This window comes from Oncorhynchus tshawytscha, linkage group LG30 (genome assembly GCF_018296145.1).
Source record: "Oncorhynchus tshawytscha isolate Ot180627B linkage group LG30, Otsh_v2.0, whole genome shotgun sequence".
Lineage (NCBI taxonomy): Eukaryota > Metazoa > Chordata > Actinopteri > Salmoniformes > Salmonidae > Oncorhynchus > Oncorhynchus tshawytscha.
In genome coordinates this window covers 6,296,902-6,310,211 of record NC_056458.1, presented here as the reverse complement: position 1 = coordinate 6,310,211, position 13,310 = coordinate 6,296,902, and the positions used below count along the sequence as shown (strand labels likewise).

The following is a 13,310-nucleotide window of genomic DNA, read 5'->3' as shown; positions in this document are numbered from 1 at the left end:
ATTATTCATCGCCCAAGGAAGCAAATGGGTTGGTTCATTTCCATGAAACCCCTCCCCCCCATGTAGGCTCACATGTATCAAGGAGAAAATATACGCTTGTTGTGTGTATTGAAGTCACATTTGCATATTCAAGATGTATATTATTCACATGGCTGACATCGTCTCCTTTCACAAACCCGCCTCTCATCTCTGTCCTCAACCCCATCCCCCACCTTTTCACCCCCCCCTAGATGAAACTGATTTCCAAATTCAGCACAGTATTTGTCATGAGGTTGCCAACTAGTTAAAGCAGCTCTGATTAACCTGAAGTCAGACTGGTGATGCTGCTCTCTTCCCACCTTTTTTTTCTTTCCCTTGTGGTCTTTGTTGTGGCAGCAGGGCATGGCACTGGCAGTCTGGAGCATTGTGTCTGATTTCTAGCAGATGAACTGACCTCTGGGGACTTATTGACAGCTAACTACAGAGGGAAACACAGTGCAGGGAGAGAGATAGAGAGAGAAAGGGAGAGCTGTGGCGAAGATCGATATCAGACAAATAAATGCATTTTTGTTTTTAAGAACATATTTCGCAAGTATAGTTGGATTCCCCCTGGACGGGGATGAAAAGAAAAAGCTACAGATTTTGGCAGAGGCATAATGAGTGAAAGAAAATGGCTGCCTCCAAAAAGGATCTAATTAATTTTGAAGGATCATCAGCCCCTTTCGTCCAAGGCAGGGGAGGGAGGAGGGAAGGAGGCAGTGATACAGACCCCTGGACTGATTAGCATTCACTGCAGGTAGGAGCTGGCTGCTGCTCACCCACTGTGTCACAGCTAAAATGGAATCACTGTTGTGAGTGACAGTCTGAGCAGCTGAAGCCTTTGTTGCCTGTATTCACCTCACTTCACCCCTCAGGCAGGTGGCTTTACATGTCTAGATTGCAACTGAAGCCAGGGAGGAAATGTATATGCTCGTCTTGTCTAAATCTAGCCATGCAGAGGCCTTTGTCATCAGGTCATCATAGAATGTCCCTGACCGCACTATTACACCTGCATTGGCTGGCTTATTGTAAACTAGTGTAATTTCCCTCATGATTTCAGCACTTTGTCACTTTTCCAAAGCACTATGGTGAGAATAGAAAAAGGCCGCTTTATGTGCTTTCAAATGTGAGTGAGTGAGAGAGTGAGTGCATACCGTGTGTGCGCTTGCATATGCGTGCATGATGATATGTACATTTTATGACTCTCCTTAAATATAGAATGTACCATTGTACTTGAATTCAAATTCATACTGAGATATTTACCACAAATGATCTGATAGTAGGAATAGGAAGGTCTGACGTTTAGTCAGTGTTGGGCAATGGGCATACTGGATAGGCAATAGAGAAGTCAAAGAGTGACTACTGTCCTGGCAAGTGTGCTTACACATTCAACTTCATCAGGGGTCCGCAAGTGTAGCTGCTGGGACCTTATTGTGATTGTATGGATTATAAGGGGTCACTAGACAATTGAGGATGTCCTATTGGTATTGGTGTGTTTCAGCTGTTGCCATGCATCACTCAACATCTTTTCAGCTGCATAGCAATGGCTTGAGACTTGGTTCATGGCTTCAGGCTTGGTTCATGGCTTCAGGCTTGGTTCATGGCTTCAGGCTTGGTTCATGGCTTCAGGCTTGGTTCATGGCTTCAGGCTTGGTTCATGGCTTCAGGCTTGGTTCATGGCTTCAGACTTGGTTCATGGCTTCAGACTTGGTTCATGGCTTCAGACTTGGTTCATGGCTTCAGACTTGGTTCATGGCATCATTGGAAGGTCTTTTGTAAAGTCCCTATATCCAAATAATATGGCTGCCATGAGAGAATCATCAACATCTTAGCTGTGATTTTAACACAAAAAAATGGCCATAATGTGTCTGAGCAATTGAATTATGATGTAATTTCTTGGATGGCTTAGTTGGCGAGGCTTTCCAAGCTCGTTTCCTTTGAGCTGTTTGACCTAAAACCCTGTGATTTAGTACAAAGCAATGGCTTGTTATGGAACCATGGTGCCATTTTGTCCAACATAGAAAACAAACAACACAAGCTCACAGCTTTATTTACTGTGCCGCAAACTATAATTCAGTAAGACAATGGAGGTAAACATTATTAATGTTGTGGCACACAGCTATCGACTTAGAGGTGATGTTGCATGTCAATCTGCTGTATTGTAACCACCACAGGCATTTGGTTGTTAGGAAACAGGTTAATGAGGTCCACATGTATTCAGTAAAGTCATATTTTCAAGGAAATTAAAGCTTAATTAAGCCTACTATCTCTCTATTTCTTTCAAACATCACACTAACAATCCTACTCCAAACCATGCCTTCTAAAATAAAAAATGATAAACAATGACTCTCTTCTGTAAAATAAAAAAAAAAAGTGTTATCTAGGATCTAAAAAGGTTCTTCAGCTGTCCCCGTTGGAGAACAGGATAACCCTTTGAAGAACCCTATTTGGTTCCAGGTGCAACCCTTTTGGTTTCAGGAAGAACCCTCTTGGTTTCCTTGTAGAACCCTTTACCCGGAAGGTTCCACAAGGAACGGAAAAGAGTTCTACCTGGAACCGAAATGGGTTCTCCTATGGGGACACCCGAAGAACCCTTTTTGTACCCCTTTTTTGTGTTTTAACTAGTCGGGCATCACATTGTGTTCTCTTGGTTTATGATATTTTACTGTATGTCAATTTCTTTGTTTTTCCCAAAGGTTGTCTTTGACTGCTGCTGTGCATCTACAAATCAGTGTTTAATCCTGTTCATCTGGCTGGTCTGCCAGGGGCATAGGCCTACTAATACAATGGAAAGTATGCAAGGATAAATAAAGCCCCCTTTTTTTTTTGGAAAAATAAATATCTCAGCTCAGAGCAGACTGGGTAAGATAACCAAAAGCAGGAAATAAAATCGGATGAAAAGATAAATTACATAAAGTATTTATGGAGACAATTCCGTATTCATTGCCGTCACATGTTATGTCTTCTTTGTCTGTTGCAGTCAGGAACGGAAGTTAATACAAGTTGTGTAACTTTGATGTGAGTACATTTTCCCAGTCAAATAAATGTAAGGATTGTTGGCGCCTTAGAATATTAAAACTGTTGTTGGTTACCCACATACACATCTACTGAAATGTAAGGGTTTTAATCAAGCTCAGTGTTTAACATAATACTCCTACTGTATACTGTATGATCCTATTCATGAAGACCATTCAGCAAAATAGATTGCAATAGATGAAGGACACATATGGACAGAAATATTATTACATTTTTTGAATGGGAAGACATTGACACATTTGGCTGAGTTGACGAGAATACATTTGCTTGTGTTGTACTATAAGCATATCAGTCGCAGCATCTAAACAAGAAGACCACCACAGAACGGTTCAAATTAAATATGAGTATTTATTTATCCATCAGCGAACTTCATGATATGAATAGGTTTATTTTGAGTTTGACATATGGACATTTCCTCCATTTCCTCCAACAGTAAAAACCCGAGGAGGCATAAATTGGCCGTAGTTGGACTCTTACAGTTTGTGGTCGTGCACATAGAGTATGATCCAAAATGATTGACACCCTTGATAAAAGATGAGCAGAAATGACTGTATAAAATAAATAATTGAAACACTGAGCTATATTGTATGGTCAAATGTGTTTCTGCTAGCACAATTGCTCAGATAAATATTTTGTTTAACAAGTAACAATGTCTCTAAACGCTAGGGTTATTTCTTCTTCGTGTCACCCAACAAATGTACATCCCTCGAGTTGGCACTTGGATTGGAACCAGTGCTTTGGTCAGATGACATGAAAATAAAGGGCTTTGGCCACTAACACCACTGGTGGGTTTGGCATCCAAATGAGAATTTATGAGCAGAAAAGAACCCCAATACCTACTGTAAAATATGGGTGTGGATCCTTGATGTTACGGTCAACGGCATCATGAACTTTACCCAGTACGTGGACATTTTAGCCCAAAAAACCTGGTTGCCTCTGCTAGGAGGCTGAAACGTGGCCACAAGTGGATCCACAAAGAAATGCTTAATTTGGCCACAAAATCGGCATTTTGCAATTGCCATTTTAGTCTCCAGACTTGAAACCCATTAAAAGCCTGTGGATTGATATGAAGAGGGCAGTCCCTAAGCGCAGACGAAGGAGATCAAGGATCTGGAAAAATTCTGTATGGAAGAATTGTCTACGATCCCACTCAATGTGACCAATACTTTCTCTTTTAGAAAAAGGCTCAGTGTCGTTATGCTCGCAAGGTGAGCTATTGAAAGGTATGGAAAACAGCGGTGTCAATCATTTTGACACGTACTTTATTTTCATTAAAAAAAAGTGTAATTTCTTGTTAACTCGTGGGAATTGGCCTATATGGATAGGGCTAAATTGAAATGTTTCTTACAGAATAAATATAAAAGTTATAACCATGGTAGCAATTGAAAGGGAACAGTTTGGAGATTATGGGAATTATTAGACCAAAGGTGAGGACACAACAGTTCACCTGACACAAGACTGAACACAATCATTACACTGTTGATTTTATGTGCATTTGACATTTACTGTACTTTTTGCCACATTTGTTGATAACGAAATCTGAAAATACTCTGGGATACATTCAGTATCATGGTAAGAACATTCCTGAAAAATGTGTTGTAGGTGCAACATAAGACAAAATAATTACAAGAGCTTGAGTGAGAGGACTAACTGGTGTCTCCAAGTGGCCACACACCTCTCCAAAGTGTGCACATTTCCCAAGTAATCTCAAAAAAAGAGTCTTCACATGTAATGTGTTTGTTTTTTTGAGCTCTCCTAGCTGTGCCGTTGAGGAACTCGAGCAAGAACACTTGTAGTCGTTTTGTTTGGAACACAACCCTGCATCTCCGCCGTCACACAACGGTCCACTATAAAACACAATATTGCGGTCTTAAGCTTTCACAATGCAATTGAGGGGAACAGATATAGGTGCTCATAGAAAGGAGTTATGAAGGCGTTCAAGTGCGTGTGTCGCTGCAAATGTTCATCACAGTAGACAAACATAGGCTAATTCTGTTCAGCATAACCCCGGGTATAATAACATGTCATCGAACATAGTGATCATAAACGTGGACACTGTATATGACATGAGTTTTATGACATGAAAATGTGAAGTGCACATTTGGACTTCCTTGTATGACATCAAAGCAGTATTTCCTTTTTAATCCTCAACGTCTAATCTTTCAAACATTACATCGAGTCCTCTTAATTTACAGAATTTCCCTCACTCGGTCAGTCCAATTTTTTTTTTGCGACAGTTGCCCAATTAGCTGGAGGGATGGGGGCAGTTTCTTGTTGCGCGCAATGCTCACGTTTAGAGCGTCTTGTCAGTCAAAACCCTACAGAGCTGTGAAGCACAGAGGCCGAGCTCGGACGTTATGTAGAGCATGTTACTGTACCAATTTAGGCATTTATCAGTGCCCATGCCATTTTCAACTTCTATACAGAGACGAGTGTAAAGGGTTAAACAAAATATATTTCTGAGCAAATTGTATTAGTATAAAATAATATCATTTCCAAAAATGTTTTGCGTGCAATATAGCTCAGTATTTCAATTATGTATTTTATACAGTCATTTTTGCTCATCATTTTCAAGGGTGTCAATAATTTCGTACCCCACTGTAAACTTGTATAGCTTAGAGTCTCTGTAAACCTCAGAATCACATGCTGGGTGTAGCTGAATGCCTTTTTGTGTTTCTCCATGAATGCCTTATGTGTTATGGTATATATGATTTGACTGTTTATTTTTTATTTAACCTTTATTTAACTAGTCAAGTCAGTTGAGAACAAATTATTATTGACAATGAATGCCTACCAGAAGGCAAAAGGCCTCCTGCGGGGACAGGGGCTCGGATTAAAAATAAACTAACAATAAAATAAAATATAGAACTAAACACACATCACGACAAGACAGACAACACAACACTACATAAAGAGAGACCTAAGACAACATCATAGCATGGCAGCAACACATGACAACACAGCATGGTAGCAACACAACATGACAACAACATGGTAGCAGCACAAAACATGGTACAAACATTATTGGGCACAGACAACAGCACAAAGGGCAAGAAGGTAGAGACAACAATACATCACGCAAAGCAGCCACAACTGTCAGTAAGAGTGTCCATGATTGAGTCTTTGAATGAAGAGATAGAACTGTTCAGTTTGAGTGTTTGTTGCAGCTTGTTCCAGTCGCTAGCTACAGCGAACTGAAAAGACGAGCGACCCAGGGATGTGTGTGCTTTGGGGACCTTTAACAGAATGTGACTGGCAGGACAGGTGTTGTATGTGGAGGATGAGGGCTGCAGTAAATATCTCAGATATGGGGGAGTGAGGCCTAAGAGGGTTTTATAAATAAGCATCAACCAGTGAGTCTTGCGACGGGTATACAGACATGACCAGTTTACAGAGGAGTATAGAGTGCAGTGATGTGTCCTATAAGGAGCATTGGTGGCAAATCTGATGGCGGAATGGTAAAGAACATCTAGCCGCTTGTGATCACCCTTACCATCCGAAAGTTTTGTCAAGTGGTACTGATCATAAGCTCCTAATATGGTACGCCATAGTAACACCACTTTTGATATTTACAGTTGAAGTCGGAAGTTTAGCCAAATACATTTAAACTCATCTTTTCATAATTCCTGACATTTAATCCTCGTAAAAATTCCCCGTTTTAGGTCAGTTAGGATCACCACTTTATTTTAAGAATGTGAAATGTCAGAAAAATAGTTGAGAGAATGTTTTATTTCAGCTTTTATTTATTTCATCACATTCCCAGTGGGTCAGAAGTTTACATACACTCAATTAGTATTTGGTAGCATTGCCTTTAAATTGTTTAACTTGGGTCAAACGTTTCGGATAGCCTTCCACAAGCTTCCCACAATAAGTTGGGTGAATTTTGGCCTCTTCCTCCTGACAGAGCTGGTGTAACTGAGTCAGGTTTGTAGGCTTCCTTGCAGTTCTGCCCACATATTTTCCTTCCTCGTGATGCCATATATTTTGTGAAGTGCACCAGTCCCTCCTGCAGCTAAGCACCCCCACAACATGATGCTGCCACCCCGTGCTTCATGGTTGGGATGGTGTTCTTCGGCTTGCAAGTCTCCATCTTTTTCCACCTAGCACAACGATGGTCATTATGGCCAAACAGTTCTATTTTTGTTTCATCAGACAAGCGGACATTTCTCCAAAAAGTACGATCTTTATCCCCATGTGCAGTTGCAAACCGTAGTCTGGCTTTTTTATGGTGGTTTGGAGCAGTGGCTTCTTCCTTGCTGAGCTGCCTTTCAGGTTATGTCGATATAGGACTCGTTTTACTGTGGATATAGATACTTTTCTACCTGTTTCCTCCAGCATCTTCACAAGGTCGTTTGCTGTTGTTCTGGGATTGATTTGCACTTTTCGCACCAAAGTACGTGCATCTCTATGAGACATAGCGTGTCTCCTTCCTGAGTGGTAGGGCAGCTGCGTGCTCCCATGGTGTTTATACTTGCGTACTATTGTTTGTACAGATGAACGTGGTACCTACAGGCATTTGGAAATTGCTCCCAAGGGTGAACCAGACTTGTGGAGGTCTACAATTTGTTTTCTGAGGTCTTGGCTGATTTCTTTTCATTTTCCCATGATGTCAAGCAAAGAAGCACTGAGTTCGAAGGTAGGCCTTGAAATACATCCATAGGTACACCTCCTATTGACTCAAATTATGTAAATTAGACATCAGAAGCTTTTAAAGCCATGACATAATTTTCTGGAATTTTCCAAGCTGTTTAAAGGCACAACTTAGTGTGTGTAAACTTCTGGCCCATTGGAATTGCGATACAGTGAATTATAAGTTAAATAATCTGTCTGTAAACAATTGTTGGAAAAATTACTTGTGTCATGCACAAAGTAGATGTCCTAACCGACTTGCCAAAACTACAGTTTGTTATAACAAGAAATTTGTGAGTGGTTGACTTCAACTATATATATATATATATATATATATATATATATATATATATATATATATATATATATATATATATATACTGCATCACCAAAAGTATTTAGACACCTTCTTGTCGAACATCTAATTCCAAAATCATGGGCATTAATATGGATTTGGTTCCCCCCTTTGCTGCTATAACAGCCTCCACTTTTCTGGGAAGGCTTTCCCCTAGATGTTGGAACTTTGCTATGGTGACTTGCTTCGATTCAGCCACGAGTATTAATGATGTTGGGTGATTAGGCCTGGCTCGCAGTCAGTAGTGTTCCAATTCATCCTAAAGGTATTCAATGAGGTTGAGATCAGGGCTCTGTGCAGGCCAGTCAAGTTCTTCCACACCGACCTCAACAAAGCATTTCTGTATGGACCTTGCTTTGTGCCACAGGGGACATTGTCATGCTGAAACAGGAAAGGGCCTTCCCCAAACTGTTGCCACAAAGTTGGAAGCACAGAATCATCTAGAATGTCATTGTGTGCTGTAGCATTAAGATTTCCCTTTACTAGCCCAAATGATTCCTCTTTACAGTTGGCACTATGCATTGGGGCAGGTAGCTTTCTCCTGGCAACCGCCAAACCCAAATTCGTCCGTCGGACTGCCAGATGGTGAAGCATGATTCATCACTCCAGAGAACGTGTTTCCACTGAGTCCAATGGCGGCGAGCTTTACACCACTTCAGCCGACGCTTGGCATTGCGCATGGAAACCCATTTCATGAAGCTCCCGATGAACAGTTCTTGTTCTGACATTGCTTCCAGGGGCAGTTTGGAACTTGGTAATGAGTGTTGCAACCTAGAGAGACGCAATACATAGGGACTGGGAAAACCAGGGATTTGAAAACACGTTCAGTACGGCCTTGGAATGCACGCACGACACACACGCACGCACACACACACACACACACACACAATCCAGTTGGAGACTTTTATATTGGAGAGCAATCCTTTTGCGATTGCTGCAACCTTTTATTAAATTGATTCAAGCTCCTGTGTCCTCTGTAGGTCCGCTCGAGGCAGGTTGTAGACATTTCTGGACTCTAAATGCTTTTCTGATAACGATCGGACTGTGAGCATAACAGTATGTCTATAGCCTTTGACATTTTATTCAGAACTGACAAATATGATATGAGGAGATATAATATAATTGTGGGTACGTCAGACCGAAAGGTGGATGGATCTCCTTTGGCTGTGTGTGGTTCACTGACCAGTGGTTTAGATAACGGCTGAAAAGAGATTTGGCCACGTGATTTCCAACCTTGACGTATAGTTGGCGGTTAACTGTCCACTAGAGTATTAGTCTAGAAGGTCCACTCACTCTTTACGTTGGAAATTTGAACACATCCATTGCATTGCATCCAACGTCGCCACTTCAAAGTTTCCCCAGTCGTCTTTTGTAAGTTACGAATACATTCGCTGGAGTCGGTCTCTACGTATCAAGGTCAGACACTTCTGCCTCAGAATGAGCATGTTGATTTCTGAATTGTTTCTTGTTCCCTCTATAGGGCGGTATTGAAGAGACCACTGTGGCAGAGCGACCTGTGATAGAGGCAAGCAGAGAGGACGGAAGGTATTGCCTAGCACTGGTCTTCTCTCAGCCACCTCCACCAGGAACCTGTAGCAGTGTGTCCCGTGCCTCATCACCAGCCTCACACACATCTTCCCAACCAAGCGTCATCTGACTGTGTGAGTATATTTCTGTGGTCAGTCGGAGAGTGCCCCTCATAGTTAGGCTACACTAGCAGCATGGGTGTGTTTCGCATGTATTAAAACAGACATTGAATATGGTTTTATTCATATATGCCAAATCTGGCCTGCATGTTGCAATCATTAACATTTTCTGTTTCTGATTGTAGTAAGCCTAATTGATGTGATTTGGTTTGTTCTTTGAATTCGTTATTTTCTGTTTCATTTATTTATATAGATTTACGATCATATGTGGTTTCCCAGGAACTAATAATAATAAGTAGTATTCATTAGTCCTTCCCTTGGTTTTTGATAGAATGTCTTCGACAATACCTTTAATAGTAAATAGTCACCTAGATACAAGGCTTTCACCTTCACTGACAGGTGGTCAAAGGTAATCACTTGAGAGCTCTCCTTTTGTTGACCTAAAAGCAAGGCGTGGCCATGAATATACATTATCTAGATAGATCTTGATGATCGTGTTTAACATCAAGGGGAGGTGTGTTTTTTTTTCTGTCACCATGGTTCCATAGTAAAGTAGCCTAATTTCATTGTGGTTTTACTGCTAAGCATAAGATAATTACAAGGGTGATAGTAGTGAAAAGGGGTCAGGTGCTATATGAATAAACGTGTGTGTGTGTGTGTGTGTGTGTGTGTGTGTGTGTGTGTGTGTGATGTACAGTACGTACCCAGTGAGTAAAGGGAGAGGCGTTGTATTATAGCAGTGGTTTTAAGAACCCTTGTGCTCCGGGTGTGGGTTATGTGGATGAATGAAAATATGTAAAACGTATACAGATTGTAGGAACAGGTGTTCAGTCTCACAGAGGAGCCATTCGTTTTTGTTGTTGTTGAGGAGAGTAATAATGAGGCTGTTTGCTGGAGGACTAATGCAAAATCATATTTAGTGGTTTGATACAGATGAGGTTAAGAAAAATCGATGATGTTATGTTGAGATGTAATGGTAAAATAGTAGAACGCCCCATTTACACCACTCAATGAATCTAGCTTCCACGTGTGGAGGGACAAAGCGATTGGATGCCATTGATTGTCATTGTCATATCCAGTCTTGTTAAACTGATCTACAAATGTCCGGGGTAACAGTAAAACATTCAACAAGTAAGTCGCGTGTTGTTTTGTAGCAATTTGTTAATTCTACATGTAGATATCTAAGAAGAGCTTTTAACAACGCGTGAATTGAGAGCAATACTGTAACGGGGGAAATATGAAGCCTATAGCTGAGCCATTTTTTTTTAGATTTGTAGTTTATTATGTACAATTTGTGTTTAGGGCAGTCACCACTCCATTCGTGAGTTTGGCTTCTACATTTTAGCAAAGGAGACAGGCGCAAATACAAACTTAAACACGGCTTAAGCCTAGCTGTGTAACGTCCTGACATCCGGAGAGTAGGGTAGTTAGGAACCACGTCACAGTGCACGCTGACGGCTGATGAACAAGGCTTTATAGACTAAACCCACACCACCACCTACTGGGGGTTTGGAGTCTCATAGAAAATATATCACCAGACTTGTAAGACAGGAACAAAACTAATTGGATGGGAACCATCTTGGTTGTTTCGTTCTCGCTATTGCCCTACAGATCCTTTGTCGTGCTGTTTTGTGCAGACATTCATCCAACTACGAACCAGCCAGTTTACCTCGACTGATAGGATTGTTTCAATATCAAATGCCAACATAAGATGAAAGAACATAAAATAAGATGACCACCGAAATGTGAGGAAATCACATGGGGTGGATGGGAAAGGTCATATGTTGAAGTGGATTAAATTGGGCATATCTGTGCTAAATATCGTGATTATGTCCCTACAACAGTGCAGCTGTGTTGCTTCTCAAAATGTATTTGATAATCAATTTCACGTTTTTTTTTTATTAGATTGTTGCTCATCATGTGGCCCACATTTCTAAAGATTGAGTCATCATTTAAAACGTTTGGTGTTTTCTTCTTCTTTTTCCAGGTGACATCAGTTGCAAGGGGATGACCGAGCGCATTCATAACATCAATCTCCACAACTTCAGCAATTCTGTACTTGAGACCCTCAATGAGCAGCGCAACCGCGGGCACTTCTGTGACGTGACTGTTCGGATCCATGGAAGCATGCTGCGAGCCCACCGCTGCGTGCTGGCCGCTGGGAGCCCCTTCTTTCAGGACAAGCTGCTCCTGGGCTACAGTGACATTGAGGTCCCCTCGGTGGTCTCGGTGCAGTCCATCCAGAAGCTGATAGACTTCATGTACAGCGGGGTCCTGCGGGTTTCCCAATCGGAAGCTCTCCAGATCCTCACTGCTGCCAGCATCCTGCAGATCAAAACGGTCATCGATGAGTGCACCCGCATCGTGTCCCAGAATGTGGGCCTGGCCGGGCCAGGGGGGTTCCCTGTCAACCCAGGAGACTCTGGGCAGGAGACGCCCCGGGGCACACCTGAGTCAGGCACCTCTGGGCCCAGCAGCGATGCAGAGTCAGTGTACATGCAGGCCACGTCCCAGCAGAACCTAGAGCGTGCGTACACATCGCATTACTCCTACTCCGGCCTTTCACTGCAGAATGGAACCCGTGAGCGCTCCCACTACGTAACCAGTATGACAACAAGCTACGACCCAGCCCTCGGCACGCAGAAGGACCAGCATGACCAGGACCCGCCGTGGATCACCCGCATCCATGAGAGGTCACAGCAGATGGAACGCTTCCTATCCACTCCTGAGACCACCCACTGCCGCAAGCAGCCCCGACCGGTACGCATACAGACAGGAGGCGTTCACATAAAGCAGGAGGCAGAGGACGAGTACAGCAGCTATGGTATGGATGAGTGCACAGAAGACACAGAACACGTTGAGGGTGTGGAGAGTGAGCCGAAGGGTGAAAGCTTTGACTCAGGGGTAAGCTCTTCCATCGGTACTGAGCCAGACTCCGTGGATCAGCAGCAGTACCTGCTTGGCTTTGGGAGGGAAGGGGTTGGAGAGGGGCAACAGTGCGAGGGGACCCCAGTGCAGATCGATGTCAATGACTCCTCCCCAGAGCAAATGCATGAGACGGAGGACAGGGGCACATCCCACGGCACTAGCGACAGTAACATGTTGCAGGCCCTGCCCAACCCAATCATGGCCCAGTCCCTGCCAAGTGCCCCACTCTATATGCGCCAGGCCGAATCTCACACCAGCAACCTGAGGATGCCGCTCACCATGACCAGCAACACCCAGGTAATGGGCACGGCCAGCAACTCCTACCTGCCCAACCTCTTTGCCACACAGTCGGCCAGCAACAACAAGCCCTTCCTCTTCAGCCTGCCACAGTCCATGGGAGGCCAACAGACCCAGTTTGTGGCCGTGCCGCCCCCTTGTATGCCCCCATTCTCTCAGCAGTTGATGGTACAGCAGCAGGCAGCGCGGGAACAGCAACAGGCGGCCCAGATGGGACAGGGGGAGAAGAAGCCCTATGAGTGCACACTATGCACTAAAACCTTTACTGCTAAACAGAACTATGTCAAACACATGTTTGTGCACACTGGTGAGTACACTAGCTCCTCTTACCATTTTGCATGTAACACTAGTATATTGCCATGAGTGGTTTGTGGTTCAAATAATTTCCCTGTACATTTGCA

General features: G+C 42.9%; 1 protein-coding gene across 3 annotated transcripts in view; it reads left to right on the top strand.

The window, feature by feature from the left end:
- Positions 1–13,310, top strand: part of LOC112228924 (zinc finger and BTB domain-containing protein 20) — a 48,644-nt gene that overhangs the window by 20,092 nt on the left and 15,242 nt on the right. For all 3 annotated transcript variants that reach the window (XM_024394704.2, XM_024394705.2, XM_024394703.2), the window contains 2 exons: positions 9,519–9,699; positions 11,672–13,216. In XM_024394704.2, the coding sequence (XP_024250472.1) occupies positions 11,692–13,216 (1,525 nt within the window). In that variant the 5' untranslated portion in view covers positions 9,519–9,699; positions 11,672–11,691. The remainder of the gene's footprint in view (positions 1–9,518; positions 9,700–11,671; positions 13,217–13,310) is intronic.